This window comes from Dendropsophus ebraccatus, chromosome 5 (assembly GCF_027789765.1).
Source record: "Dendropsophus ebraccatus isolate aDenEbr1 chromosome 5, aDenEbr1.pat, whole genome shotgun sequence".
NCBI classification, from domain to species: Eukaryota; Metazoa; Chordata; class Amphibia; order Anura; family Hylidae; genus Dendropsophus; species Dendropsophus ebraccatus.
In genome coordinates, this window is record NC_091458.1 from 117631547 (window position 1) to 117645293 (window position 13747).

The following is a 13747-nucleotide window of genomic DNA, read 5'->3' on the forward strand; positions in this document are numbered from 1 at the left end:
ACCAAGGTATCATTAACTTTAGTGTACAAGCAGTTACACAACACTGTTCGAGAGCTGGCAGATTCACTTTACATAGATAGTAACAAACAATGAAGAGATAAACTTACAATCAAAAAGTGTCCCTGTCATGTGTCCATTTAATCAACTGGTGTACATTCACTGTAAAAACCATGGGAGTCTCTGCAGACCTTCTACTGCAGGATGTCTTTTATAAGAATAAAAAAATTATATATACATACTGTATATGTACAGAAACAATTGCTAGTACAATGTAAAATACAATTCAGGCCACTGGATGCCATTCAGTGCTCTTTTTGTCTTATAAGCTTTCTGATTAAATGTTATGTTAAGTGTTTAGTATTTTTATGTTTTCAGTTATGTATATTTTTTCACTTCAATAAATATGTTAATACACCAAATATATTTAAGTAAGGTAACATATGGCATTACAGCATATAATCTCTATGAAAGGTGTATATATAGTTAATCCTTGCCTCATGTATGCTGTTAGTATGCTGTGGCTCCAGTGGCCCATTTTGTGCCCAATTGCAATGACCTGTGCCTACTTACCCATACTTTGTATCAAGTGGATTGGAGGTATGGTTGCGGTTTCTTCACACCTTTCTGTCAATTTTTACTGTCAGGAAATTCTGATCAGGAGGCCTTCAGGAGTCTATCAGTATTTACAGTCAGGAAACCATCAGGAGTGCCTTTAGGATTTTTTGACCAGTAAAAAAAATGTATTGTAGGGTCAGTATTTCTGGACACTTTCCTGATGGGCATAAGAAAAGTGTCAATTATTTCTGATGCTCCCATAGACTATAGTGGCATCCGATCAGGAAATCCTTATGAAATAAGGACGGGTTTTATAATTTCCTGACATATTTTCCTGAATGGAAACCCTTCCAGAAAAATGCTTAGTCCCCCTTCACACTTCAGGAACATCTGTCTGTTTCCTTATCAAGAATTGCATTGAACACTGACACTCGTCAGGATTTTTCCTGAACTGTGTCTGTTCATGAAAATAGGTCAGGAAATGATAGAACCTGTCCTATTTTCATCAGGATTTCCTGAATGGATGCCCCAATAGAAATCTATGAGAATTCAGGAAATCCTGATGCTTTCCTTATGGTTTCCAGAATGTAAAAACTGATTACTGTAATAAATCCTGATGGTTTCCTGAAGCCACCTGATCAGGATTTCCTGAAAGCAAAAACTGATGTGGACGTGTGAAGGGGGCCTTAGTCAGGGGCGGATTAACTTTACCATAGGCCCTGGGCTGTTCACAAAGCCTGGGCCCCCCCTGTAACTATGGCAGCACTAGCCTGGCGTTCATAGTACAGGAAAGATAATGTCATGATGCCCTGATTTGTGCAAAATTGCGGTAAAAAAGCAGCAATTTTTTGCAAATCATGGCAGAACTGTAGCCCAGAGACAATGCACCACTGAAAGTTTAAGTCTGTTTGGGTGGCCATGGGCCCCCAGGATCTCAGGGCCCTGGGCTACCGCCCGAAATGGACCTGTTATAAAATGTTACTGGCCTTAGTTTTAGAGCCTCCGTGTTGGAACTGGAGTTGCTGAATTTATAGCATTGTCCTTCATATAGAAAAAAGGTGAAAAACATATAAAGTGAATTGCAAAGATGTAGTATATCACCTCCCCTGCTCACTTAACATTATTAATTTGTAATGACAATGCCCATTTAAGTTCTAGTTGGCCCACAGAGGGACATTGCATTCCCTGGGCTGTGTTCTAAAATACCCCCCCCCCCCATAAAATGCAAAAAAAAAAGATGAAGACCTATGTTTGCATCCTCTTTAGTTACGTTTTTATGCAAGTCAAGAAATTGGAATGTTTGATTTGGCATGTTAGACATTCAGTAATGTTATAAGATGAGCTTTCAGTGTTTCCCACAGACAAGAACCCAAGATGCACAGAGATATTTAACATTTTTTGTTCAGTGTATCCTGTGAAAAGAAATGACTCTTCTACACTATAATGAGGCATGACATTAAACTGGCATACCACATGCATGTACTAAAGCGTTTAACATTCATTATCACATGTCATCATATTTGCCTCTAGTTCACTTTGTCTCTTATGCTAATAAAGGAACGGCAGCTGAAATGTACTTTCATATGACAATTGTTTGGAGTGGATTGAAGATCTAGGGGTTAAATTAGTTGATATATTTACATTGGTATAAGAGATGAATCTTTATTTACAACAGCAAGATAAAGTATAAAGCACTCACTGGGAAATAGAAGCTTAGCCTAATGCCTTGGAAAGGTCAGGCGAATAGAAGGTGAAGCAAAGGGGAATTCAGGATGAAGAAAGGGAAGAGATTCTTCTTAATCTCCACACATTAGCTTCCTTAGGCCCTGTCTTCATAAAAACAAAAGTATCACAGAGGTTATACATGTAAAGTTCCTGCAAGGAATTAACCGTGACCCTGACTTTATAATCCAGAGGATTTTCTTGTATCTTGTGTGTTCTGACTTTGTGGTTCATTCATACTTCTTTTCTGCCCTGGTTTATTGGTTGCACTCCTCTATGGCCAATAGCTCCTAACTAAAGATGAGCGAAGCGGGATTTGTTTATCTTTGTACAAAGCAGAAGCGTTGACTTTTGAATCCCGCTCTGTGGAGAAGGTGGAGGCAGCTTAAGGACCACCTGGAGAACATGTCGCTTCTAACTGGTTATTAGTGGGCCCTTCATGATCAGCTCCACTGGTGGGTCCTATATACCCTTAGATACACTAGATGAGACCATCTGACAGATTCCCTTCAAATTCACTAATTTTGAGTGGTGAATCCTATGGTATTTAACTATTGGCTTTGTTTTAATTGTAATCTTGCATATGATGATGAGGATGATGATAATGCTGAAAAGTGGTCTCTACAGAACAGGAACTGTCATTCTTAGGCTTATTATTAGCCTTAGTGGACAAACTGAAAACAGAAAAATATAAAGATATTTTTTTTACAGATAACACACGGGAAAAAATAAATTAGACAATTCTTTAACAATATGTTTTGAATAAAAACGTGTTTTACACAGGTTATGTTCTGATCATAGATTGCAGGTGATACCCCTTTAAGATATAATAACAGTTTAGTGGTTACCTCCAAAGACCTTCATTAGAGTTACTAGAGGAACAAATCAATTCAAATCAGCATCTTTCATTGTGCTTGCTAGTTTGTACATGTTACAACTGCAATAAGTAGATTTGTACCATCTGGTGACTTCAGCTTGTGACTGGTCAGATTTAAGCCTTTATTACTCTCTATGTGGTGGTAAATAATGTCTTCAGGCAATATCCATTGAAATTCACTTCCCATATTGTCTTGTCCAAAACAGAAAAAAAAGTTATTCATTTGAAGGCTGACATTTTATTGGGCACTCATCTGTACAATGCTGAAATATGCTATTTTGAAATAGTTTTTCTTTTACTTCTATTTTGCCCTTAATCCTATTTTTTTTTAGCTCTTAGAATTTAATGTTGTTGTTTAATGTTTAGAAAACAATGCAGTAGGGATTATGAGATTTGCTGCCCAAGCTTTGAGAAAGAAGGCCAAGTCATGACTGCAGGAATGCCAGAAGCCTAGAAGCTAATTCATCTAAAGTTTGGTGGCAATTCCTACTAAGACTAAAATGTTCATACACTACCCCTGACAACGCTCCTGGCTTTGAAGGAATAGCTTCTATATTTTGTATTAGTATATTAGTATGCCCCCCTTTGGGTTCAGTGATAAAGTATCACCATAAACTGCTATGTCATGTTTTTGTTTGTATGCCACATTCTCTGAGGCTGCATGACAGAGGAATAGAGCAAAATAAGTAAACCAATGGATCTATAAAGTTATTCATCTAATCTAGACAGGTTAATTATGTGAACACAAAAATGGTGCACTAAAGTCTACCTATACCTTAACCCCTAGACAACCTAGGACGTACTTTTACGGCCTGGCCGCCTGTCGTCCTGGGTTATAAAGCGCGCTTCATAGCAGGTGGGGGGCGGCTGCATTGAGTAGCTGGGCCCTCACCGTTAATGACAGGCTGCAGTGATCGCAATGTTTAAGTGTAAGTGACAGGAGCAGCGCCTGTCACTTACGGATCGGGACCCCCGCAGGGTAACTGTGGGGGTCCCGACTGCTGTGTCAGACCGCCGGAGGTCTCTTGCCTTGCTCTGTGCGGTCCGATAGGCGCTGTGCTCATTGAGTCTGCCACAGGCAGGCTCAATGAGCAGAGCGCCTATTACACTGATCAATGCTATGCCTATGGTATAGCAATGATCAGTGTATGTAATCTATTGATTGCATGTGAAAATCCCCCAAGGGGACTTAAAATGTGAAAAAAAAAGAAAAAAAGTTAAAATGTTTTTAAAAATACCCCAAAGCCCCTCCCCCAATAAAAATTAAAATCATCCCCCTATCCCATTGTATAAATAAAACATATAAAAGTAAACATATTATATACCGCAGCATGCGTAATTTTCCGATTAAAATATAACAATCCTCCTTCCATACGGTGAACAGCGTAAACAAAAAGAGGGGAAAAAGCGCCAGGATTACAAATATTTTTTGTTAACATTAAATATATAATAAAAAAAAATAATAAAAAGTAAGAAAAACGTCTGAGCTACACATATATGGTATTAATAAAAAGTAGAGATCATGGCCAAAAATGACACCCCATATAGCCCCAAAGGTGAAAAACTAAAACTGTTATAGGAGACACAATAGGGCCATTTTATTCAAAATTGTTAAAATTGCAAAAAAAAAAAAAAAAAAAAAAAAAAAAAAAAAGGATTTCATTACAAAAAAGTAAAATAAACATTAGAAAATCCGTTTAACCCCTTAAGGTCAAAGCCAATTTTCGTTTTTGCACTTTTGCTTTTTCCATTTTATGTTTAAAAGTCCATAGCGCTAGCATTTTTTCACCTAGAGACTTATTTGAGTGCTTATTTTTTGCGAAACCAATTGTACTTTGCAATGACAGGCATTATTGTTCCATAAAATTTGCAGCGAAACCGGAAAAAAATCATTTGCGCTGTCAAATTGAAAAAACAAAAACAAATTAGTTTTGATTTCGGGGAGTTTTGCATTTACGCCGTTCGCCCTATGGTAAAACTGACTTGTTATGCATGTTCCTCAAGTCGTTACGATTACAACGATATATAACATGTATAACTTTTATATTATGTGATGGCTTTTAAAAAATTCAAACCATTGTTAACAAACACACGTTCCTTAAAATTGCTCTATTCCCAGGCTTATAGCGCTTTTATCCTTTGGTCTATGGGGCTGTGTCAGGTGTAATTTTTTGCGCCATGATGTGTTCTTTCTATCGGTACCTTGATTGCGCATATACGACTTTTTGATTACTTTTTATTACATTTTTATTGGATTTGAAGAGACCAAAATTGCGCAATCAGTAATGTGATTAATTAATAGTTCGGGCGATTACGCGCGCGGCGATACCAAACATGTTTATTTATTTGTTTATTTAATAATTTATATTTATAAAATGGGAAAAGGGGGGTGCTTTGGACTTTTATTAGGGGAGGGGATTTTTTTATTAATAAAAACACTTTTTTAATTTTATTTTTACATAAACTAGAAGCCCCCCTGGGGGACTTGTATATAAACAGCAAAGATTCATCATATTGGTGATAGATTGCTATGGCCTGCTGCAGGCCATAGCAATCTATTGCCGAGCCGGGATCAGCGTCCGACGATGAGGCCCGGCCCGGCCAGAAGAACGGATCTCTCCCCCACGATCACATCGCGGGGGGAGATCCGTGCCACTAGACACCAGGGATGTGCAATACAAAGCACTTCAATGCAGCTGTCAGGTTTGACAGCTGCATTGAAGTGCTTAATTAGCCGGCGCAGCAACGGGACCCGCGCCGGCTAATAGAGGCACTGCCCGGCTGCAGATTGCAGCCGGGATCGGTGCCGTTCAGAGCAGAGTCCCGGCGGGACCCCGCTCTGAACACCCCCCGCGGCACCATGACGTACCAGGTAGACACAAGAACCCCCCAAAAGTTACCATATTGCACTCTTTTTTCAAATTTCACCAATTTATATTTTCGTAAATAATATTTTGGGGGTTCTGTCATACATGTTATGGTAGAATGAAAGACACCATTACAAAGTACACCTATTTCTGAAAAAACAAGCCCTTACATGGCCCAGTAGATAGAAAAATGAAAGTGCTAGAGCTCTTAGAAGCGAATGAGGAAAAAATTTAAGCGCAAAAATGAAAATTGGTGCGGTCCACTGGGTCATTTTGGGCTTGGTCCTCAAAGGGTTAAAGGGAACCAATTACAACAAAAATCACTATTACACTTCCTAAACATATTTCTGAAGCCCGCATCACTGCCCGGTGTTTTGAGAAAACGTACAGACTAGGAGGCTACTGTACTGCGTATGTCTAGTACATGCCCGCCCCTCGCTTATGCAAAGGCCGCCTCTGTTTAATGTAATGAGATGACAACGCTTTCTATCGTGTCTAGAGGGGAATGATTACAGTGCTGGAATGCCCAGGGGACTGTCACTAGTTGATGGTGAGCATACAGCCCAGGACTTTATTAATGTACAGGCAGGGATGTGGGCTTCTAAAATGTCTAGGAAATGTGCTGGGTCATGTAAGTGTTATAGCGATTTTTGTTGTGACTGGTTACCTTTAAAGGAGAAGTCCAGTGAAAGTTTTTATCAAAGTATTGTATTGCCCCCAAAAGTTATACAAATCACCAATATATACCAATTTTCCCTGCAATTACTACTGCATCAAGGCTTCACTTCCTGGATAACATGGTGATGCCACGACCCGACTCTCAGAGCTGTGCGGGCTGTGGCTGCTGGAGAGGATGATGGCAGGGGGACACTGAGGGACATTGAGCATCCCTCTGCCATCATCCTCAGCCCGTAATACAATACTTTAATAAAAATTTTCACCAGTCTTCGCCTTTAACTTCACAGAGGCTCCACTAGCTTGCAACTATAATTATGAACAGCAATTACCGAAATGCCAACACAAATTAAGAAGTTTTAAATGGTGTAGATTTATTTAAGCTCAATGACCCGATGGGTGGTGAATTCTTCTCTGCAGCCAGAAGTTTGAGTATACATGGATACGCACATGCCAAGTATATAATGGGCATGTCCCCCATCCTGATCCAAAAGGGGTCATGTTCATTGCAGTTTTGGGGTGTTCGCGTCCATGGATACCCAAACCCCCAGCTGCAGAGAGGAATTGGTCAGGTCAGCAGACGTTCTGACAGGCACACTTTAAAGGGCACTGTGTGTTGCTTCTGCAAAGCCTCTAAAATTCTTATTTCCGTGGTGCATCATAAAGGACAGCTTGTTTTCCCATGACTTTTGGCAAATCATGAGTGAATAGTGTGTTTAAAGAAAAGCTGATCCATTGAGAGTTGCATGCTTAAGGAAAAACCCTCACCTGCCGCTAACAAATACAGCTGGTTAGTAAGTGTAATGTTCTCTTGAATCTTGTTTGGGGAGTTTTATAGTGGGCACGCATCAATGCCCTTAGTAAGATTCTGCCATACGCAGCAACATTCGCTGAGACTCCATTGCTTTACTATAGCTTATCAGTTATCTAGTGATAACTTTCTTCTGGCTGGAAGCTCAGTTTCTTGTCGTTTACAATTATTTTGTCCTTGCTGTAAGGGATATCATCTTGACATGTACTGAGCTTGTGCTGATAGACTGCAGCCAGTCTGTGCACACAATGCTGCAAGTCAGGGATAGGGAAAGAGCAGTTTATTAGGTACATCTCTCACGTCTCAACTCAATACATAAAAAATATGCCATTCCAAGGCTAGGGTCACATCATGTTTTTGCATCATGCTGAAACATCATTTATATATATATATATATATATATATATAAATAATGTGTGTGTATATATGTATATATTTCAAGGAATTGTAATTTTATTTATTGTTTACAGTAAGTGAAAGCAAGCTTTTTTAAGATCAATTGTCCTTTTTGACAGATCCATTTGTATTAGTTTGCATCTTTTAAAAAATTGATCCTGACAGATACTGTACCTGTCAAATTGACAGACCATTGAAAACCAATAGGTCTATAAGAGGATCTGTTTGGAAAAAAAATAAAATAAATAAAAGCAGACCTTTCAACAGGATACCGAAATAGGATGTAAACAGACCCTAACAGCTTCACAAATCCATGTTATGTCGATTTAGGATGGCCTTCCTAGTAACCAATAGGGCATGAAAAAGACGTTTGTTCTGTACACGTTACACAAAAAATTTAGTTTGGACACTACAACTGGATGCTGTTGGATAGGGATGGTCCGAACCTGCTTCGGTTCGGGTTCGTACGAACCCGAACTCTCGAAAATGATTCCTGCTGTCTGCCCGCTCCGTGGAGAGGGTGGGTACAGCGGGAGGACCGCCTGGAAAACTGGGATACAGCCATAACCATAGGCTGTATCCCAGTTTTCCAGGCGGTCCTCCCGCTGTATCAACCCTCTCCACGGAGCGGGCAGACAGCGGGAATCTAATGCTGAGCATTCTGGTTCATACGAACCCGAACTTTGGCAGGTTCGGAATATGATGTTAAATATAGGGGTATTATCTAAACACATTTTTGGTGTTAGCTTTTATTAGCAAAATTTTAGCAGTGCCCTATCCTCTTACCCTATAGTTGACAGCTCATTGCCTAAGTTACCAATCACCACCCTCTGTTCTGTGAGCAGTGGTCAAGACCACAGGAGCTTGTGAACACACCTTTACAGCTTCTGTCTCTCCCTCTTAGATCATACTCGGCTCCAGGGCTTATGGATTGTCCCAGGAGGTGTCTGTGATCACAGTGAGCTGAATCAGCTCTGCATCGCTGCATCTAGTATGTTCACACTGAGGAATAGGCAAGTATTCAGCGAGGAATTGAAGAGTTTTTCTGTCAGAATATAAGCAGAATTTGAGCTGAATACAAGCGTAATTCAAGTCCCTATTGACTTCTATAGGATTCCTGTAACAGAATCCGCCCAAAGAATTGACACATCAATTCTTCGGGTGGAAGGTGGATTTGTGGCAGCAAATTCTGCAGTGTGAAGAACAGAGCGGAAATTCAATTAAACACAATGGGACATTGCTCTGTTCATATTTTACGGGAGGAATTTGAGCGGAAGAGCAGATTACTCTGATTCCTCGCCTATTCCTCAGTGTGCACATACCCTTAGGATGCCTTTACAGAGAGAGATTTATCCGACAGATTTTTGAAGCCAAAGCAGAGAATGGATTTGAAAAGAGGAAAAATCTCAGGTCTTTCCTTTATGACCTGTTCTCTGTTTATACTCTGTTCCTGGCTTTGGCTTCAAAAATCTGTCAGATAAATCTCTGTGTGTAAATGCACCATTACTCCCCATGCAGACCTCCTCACCAAACCAAGAAGTGAGTGTAGGACACATTGATGCTAAATTAGACAGATAATACCCATTCATGTATATGAACATTAGATACAGAAAATTCCATCCATTAGCATACCATTGTTACTGTTGAACAGCCAACATTTACAAGTGTACAAAATACTAATAATCAACATATTTGATTGTATGAAGACAGTGACCATTCTATTTATCACATTCGCAAAGTTAACCATTATAAAAAAGTGCCAAAGTGAATGATATAAAATTAATGAGTCAGTATTTGCATGTGGACTTTACAATGGTGCTTTATTGCATTCGATTGACCTGTTCAAGTAGTATGGCTTATAAAACACTTTAGAAACACCAGTAATGCGAACATTGATTTCAAATGTCAAACCAGGTTTACAGAAGCAGCATCACAAAATATGAAAAGAATGAGCCTGTAGAAATCAAGCAAATACATAGTAAATGGCAGAACAGTACCATTTGAAGGGTGTTACATTAAATCCGTTTCTTGCAGCCAATGCATTGGTATGATTGCCATAAAGTTCAGTTTTGATGCTAGAAAGGTCACAAAATTCATGTATTCATCTTACTCTCAAACATAACATTTGCTTGAAGAACTGTAAAATGGCACGGTTACATTGTAAATCCTAAAAAAAAAAAAAAGATTTACATATTGTAGTTGATTGGTTCTCATAATGCACCATTCAGCACCAATACCCAGGCAAAAAGATGATACTAAGCTATTTAAATTGGTACACTGAATGCCTATATTCTACAAGCACCAGTGTACCAAAAGATGATCCTGATTTTTATTGTAAGCCTTTGCTTGTACGCATTTTCTTTTTCTTCTAAGGTCACAGAAGATTAAAAGTTGCCATATCCAAAGTAATTCGGCTTTGCTATACAATGATATCAAAATACATCTGTAAAGGCATTTGTTCCACAAAATTATATTCATTACACATTCAAATGCAATTTAGCCTAATACAAAATAACTCAGTATGTCAGTAGTAAAGGCCACTTTTTTGCAGTATTTTTGGATAAATTAAAATGTTGTACAAAAAGAAAATACAATAAAAGAGAATGAAAAGCATTTTCCAGAATGCAATGAGGTCAGAAAGTGCTGCTAAATGTCTACAACACAAATTATTCATTATTTAAAAACATAAAGCAAAAAAACTAGAAAAATAATAATCATAAAAAAAAAAAAAAAAAAATACCAGCTCTGAACAAGAGAGAAAATAATTCACAGATTTCGGAGAACGAAATAAGTTTTCCCTATATGCATGAACAGTATATACCATATTTTCCAAATAAACATTTATTTTTTCCCCCCATTCTTTAATTTTGACATATAACCAAGTAAGCTTGGATCCAGGCCTGTTAGCATAGCCATATGTTTTGAAGGCAGGAAAAATGCTGGAATGATAGGCTTCAATTAAGTTGATAAATGAAATCCATTCTTCAACTTTGCTCCGAGACTGAAGTCTTAAAGCTATGTCATTTTGTTATAGGTTCAATCGTGGGCAAACCGGTGGAGGACAGCATGCAAATTCTCTAAGTATGCTGCGGGCCACGTCTACATTATTCTGGGCGATTTCCAAGGCCCGTTTAACTTCTTCAAATGAATAGCCCTCGCCCATTAATTTGGCTATTTTTGCATCTACATTCTCTATTGAACAATCAGCGCTGTATGGTCTCCTGTGGTGAATCTCAGGTGCAGTTCTGCGGGGAAGTGGTTTTGGTGGTCTGGCTGGTACCTGCGGACAATCTGTAATAACAGAAATAAAATGTATTCATTAAACACAAGTTTAGAAACGTGCAGCCAGAGGCTATGTTCACATAACGTCATTTTGGGGCAAAATAACGCCCGTTGTTTGATAATGACGGCTGTCGATTATGTTCATGATCGTTATTGACATCAGTCATTGGGAAAGAATGGCCGTTATTTTTTAAAAAAAATGGCCGTTATTTTGCAGAAAAAGATGTTGTGTGAACATAGCCAAAAAAGCTAAGGGATCAATTGTTGAAAATATGTGGGTTGAAGCACTTGATTACTTTGAGAAATCCCTTAATTGTGATCTGTGGGTGAACCCAAACCAACAGCTAGCAGGCATAAATCATGATAAATTAGGCGTGGGAGGGGGCCACGTCTCTTCGCCATGCCTGCTCACCAGGAAAGCGAGCATATGCTGGGGAAAAAGCACAATTTTTTGTGCAAATAATGTGGTTTGGACAAAACACCAGAGAGAATGATGATTAATTACCCCTTAAGAGTCCTATAAATGTGTATACCTACTGTATATTAAAAGTACTTTTTACAGTGATTGGCTAGGCAACTGGTTATGCTTAATATATTGTTAATAGGAAAAATGCAACATTCATTTTTTTTTTTTTTATAAATTTTGACTGCACATATTACATGTACACGTTACCTGAACATGATGGCAGCTGATCGTATTCTTGGGAAAGTCGATTTAGCTTGACATCATTTGTTGTTCTGCGTGTAGGGGGTAAAGGTGCTTCTAAAATAAATAGTCAAATTAACTACAGTAGGTAAATAAAAGCCCTTAACAATTTGGGCATACTAAAACAAGCAATAATTATGAAGGCATCTTCTGAGAATGTTTTCTTTATTCAATATCAATATTTTTGCTTTTTTTTTTTCTTAAATAAAGTGTTAAAGAATGAAAACCTGATAGGCCGGGTGCTGGCAGCCCACACCTGTGTGCGGTTATTCTCCTATTCACTTCAATGGAAGCTGAGCTACAATAACCCAAATGTATGTAGTAGGTATGTATGTATGTATGTATGTATGTATGTATGTATGTATGAGCATGAAGCCAAATGCTTCTGGCTATCCTCTCGATAAAATATTGATGGCCTATGCTTAGAATAGAATTTTCACTGGAAAATATTATCGATGTTTAGCAGTAAACATTACTAAGACAAAAAGTGGTATAGGGGGGCCCACCTCAAAAAGTCAGAGCTGATCCTGCTCTTTAAGAGCTGTTTTTTCTAGGTATTACATGGTTTCTAGGTATTACATGGTTGGACTTTTCATTTAAAGGGGTTTTACCATAAACAACTATCATTCCCTATCTGCAGGATGGGCTATAAGAGTCTGATTGGTGAAGATCCCAGCTGAGTATTTTGCCATCTTTGTCCAGCCCATAGTATTACATAGGGCAACAGTCCAACCACAGCTCCATTCATATCAGTGTGGGTTGCCAGTGGTCAGACCCTTATGAATAGATACTTAGTTCTATGGTAATGAGAGTCCTTTGTGTAAATACCACTATAAAAGGTAAAGTCGCATTTCCTCTGCAGCAGTGACATTTAGGCTATGTTCACACACCGTTGAAATGACGGCCTTATTTAATTGGACGGCAGTCATGTAAGGACAACTACGAGCGGTTATTTTATAACAATGGCCCTTATTATACAAATGGCTGTTTTTTTAAATTGCAGTTATTTGTCCTTAAATGATGGCCATCCAATAAAAATGTTCGTCATTTCAATGGTGTGTGAACATAGCCTGAAGGTGTACGAATTCGGTATACATATGTAATATATTGTCTTTCAGTTACTCATTACTTTATATATATAATGTTTGCTCTCAGTGAAAGGCGACAACTATATTACAGTTGTATATTACATTTGTTCAGTCCTTCTGCTCATACAGCTTGTTTTTTACAGCTCCAGCCCTAGGAGTGCTAAGTGCCACAGTGTACCCATTGGGATGTTAGAAATTAGGACAAGTACACTTGCTGAGAGCTGAGGTCAGATATCGGTTGCAGTGCCCCCATGTACAGAGTATGGGGATATCATCAGGGAACGTTCTTTCGGGAATCAAGTGCGACTGGAGGGATATACATGTTTGTTTTTTATTTACCCTCCCGTTCCTTGCTACCAAATAATTCTGGAAAACCCCTTTACGTATTTTTCACAGTCCGGCAGTAAGAAAACATCACAAAAATAAAATATGTTACAAGTTGGAAAGCACTAACTGATCCAACAACATCCCAGTTCCGAACCCACAAGTCCCCGGTGATGATTAAATAGCGTTTTACAGTGCTACAAGGAACAAGCTACTTGATATAAATATCTGGACCTTGTAGAACATGCAGTATTAAAAGGAATCATGTTCACAGAGTGAAATCATCTGATGGCTATTATCTCCTAGGAAATAGCTTTCTTATTAGACTACATTCATGCCAGGGGCATAGTACCGTGTTTATTCTACCAAATATCAAAATAATTGTAATGCTATTACAATCCTCCTCAAGGCATCGACTTAACCCTTTACAGGCTCACATTACAA

The 13747-nt window shown here is 38.6% G+C and overlaps 1 protein-coding gene across 1 annotated transcript in view; it reads right to left on the minus strand.

Moving 5' to 3' along the window:
- Positions 1–9706: 9706 nt before the first annotated feature.
- CBLB (Cbl proto-oncogene B) overlaps positions 9707–13747 on the minus strand; it is a 118660-nt gene continuing 114619 nt past the window's right edge. Inside the window, exons 16-17 of the mRNA XM_069971095.1 lie at positions 11859–11948; positions 9707–11194 (exon numbers count right to left, since the gene is read on the minus strand). Of these exons, the coding sequence (XP_069827196.1) occupies positions 10932–11194; positions 11859–11948 (353 nt within the window). The 3' untranslated portion in view covers positions 9707–10931. The remainder of the gene's footprint in view (positions 11195–11858; positions 11949–13747) is intronic.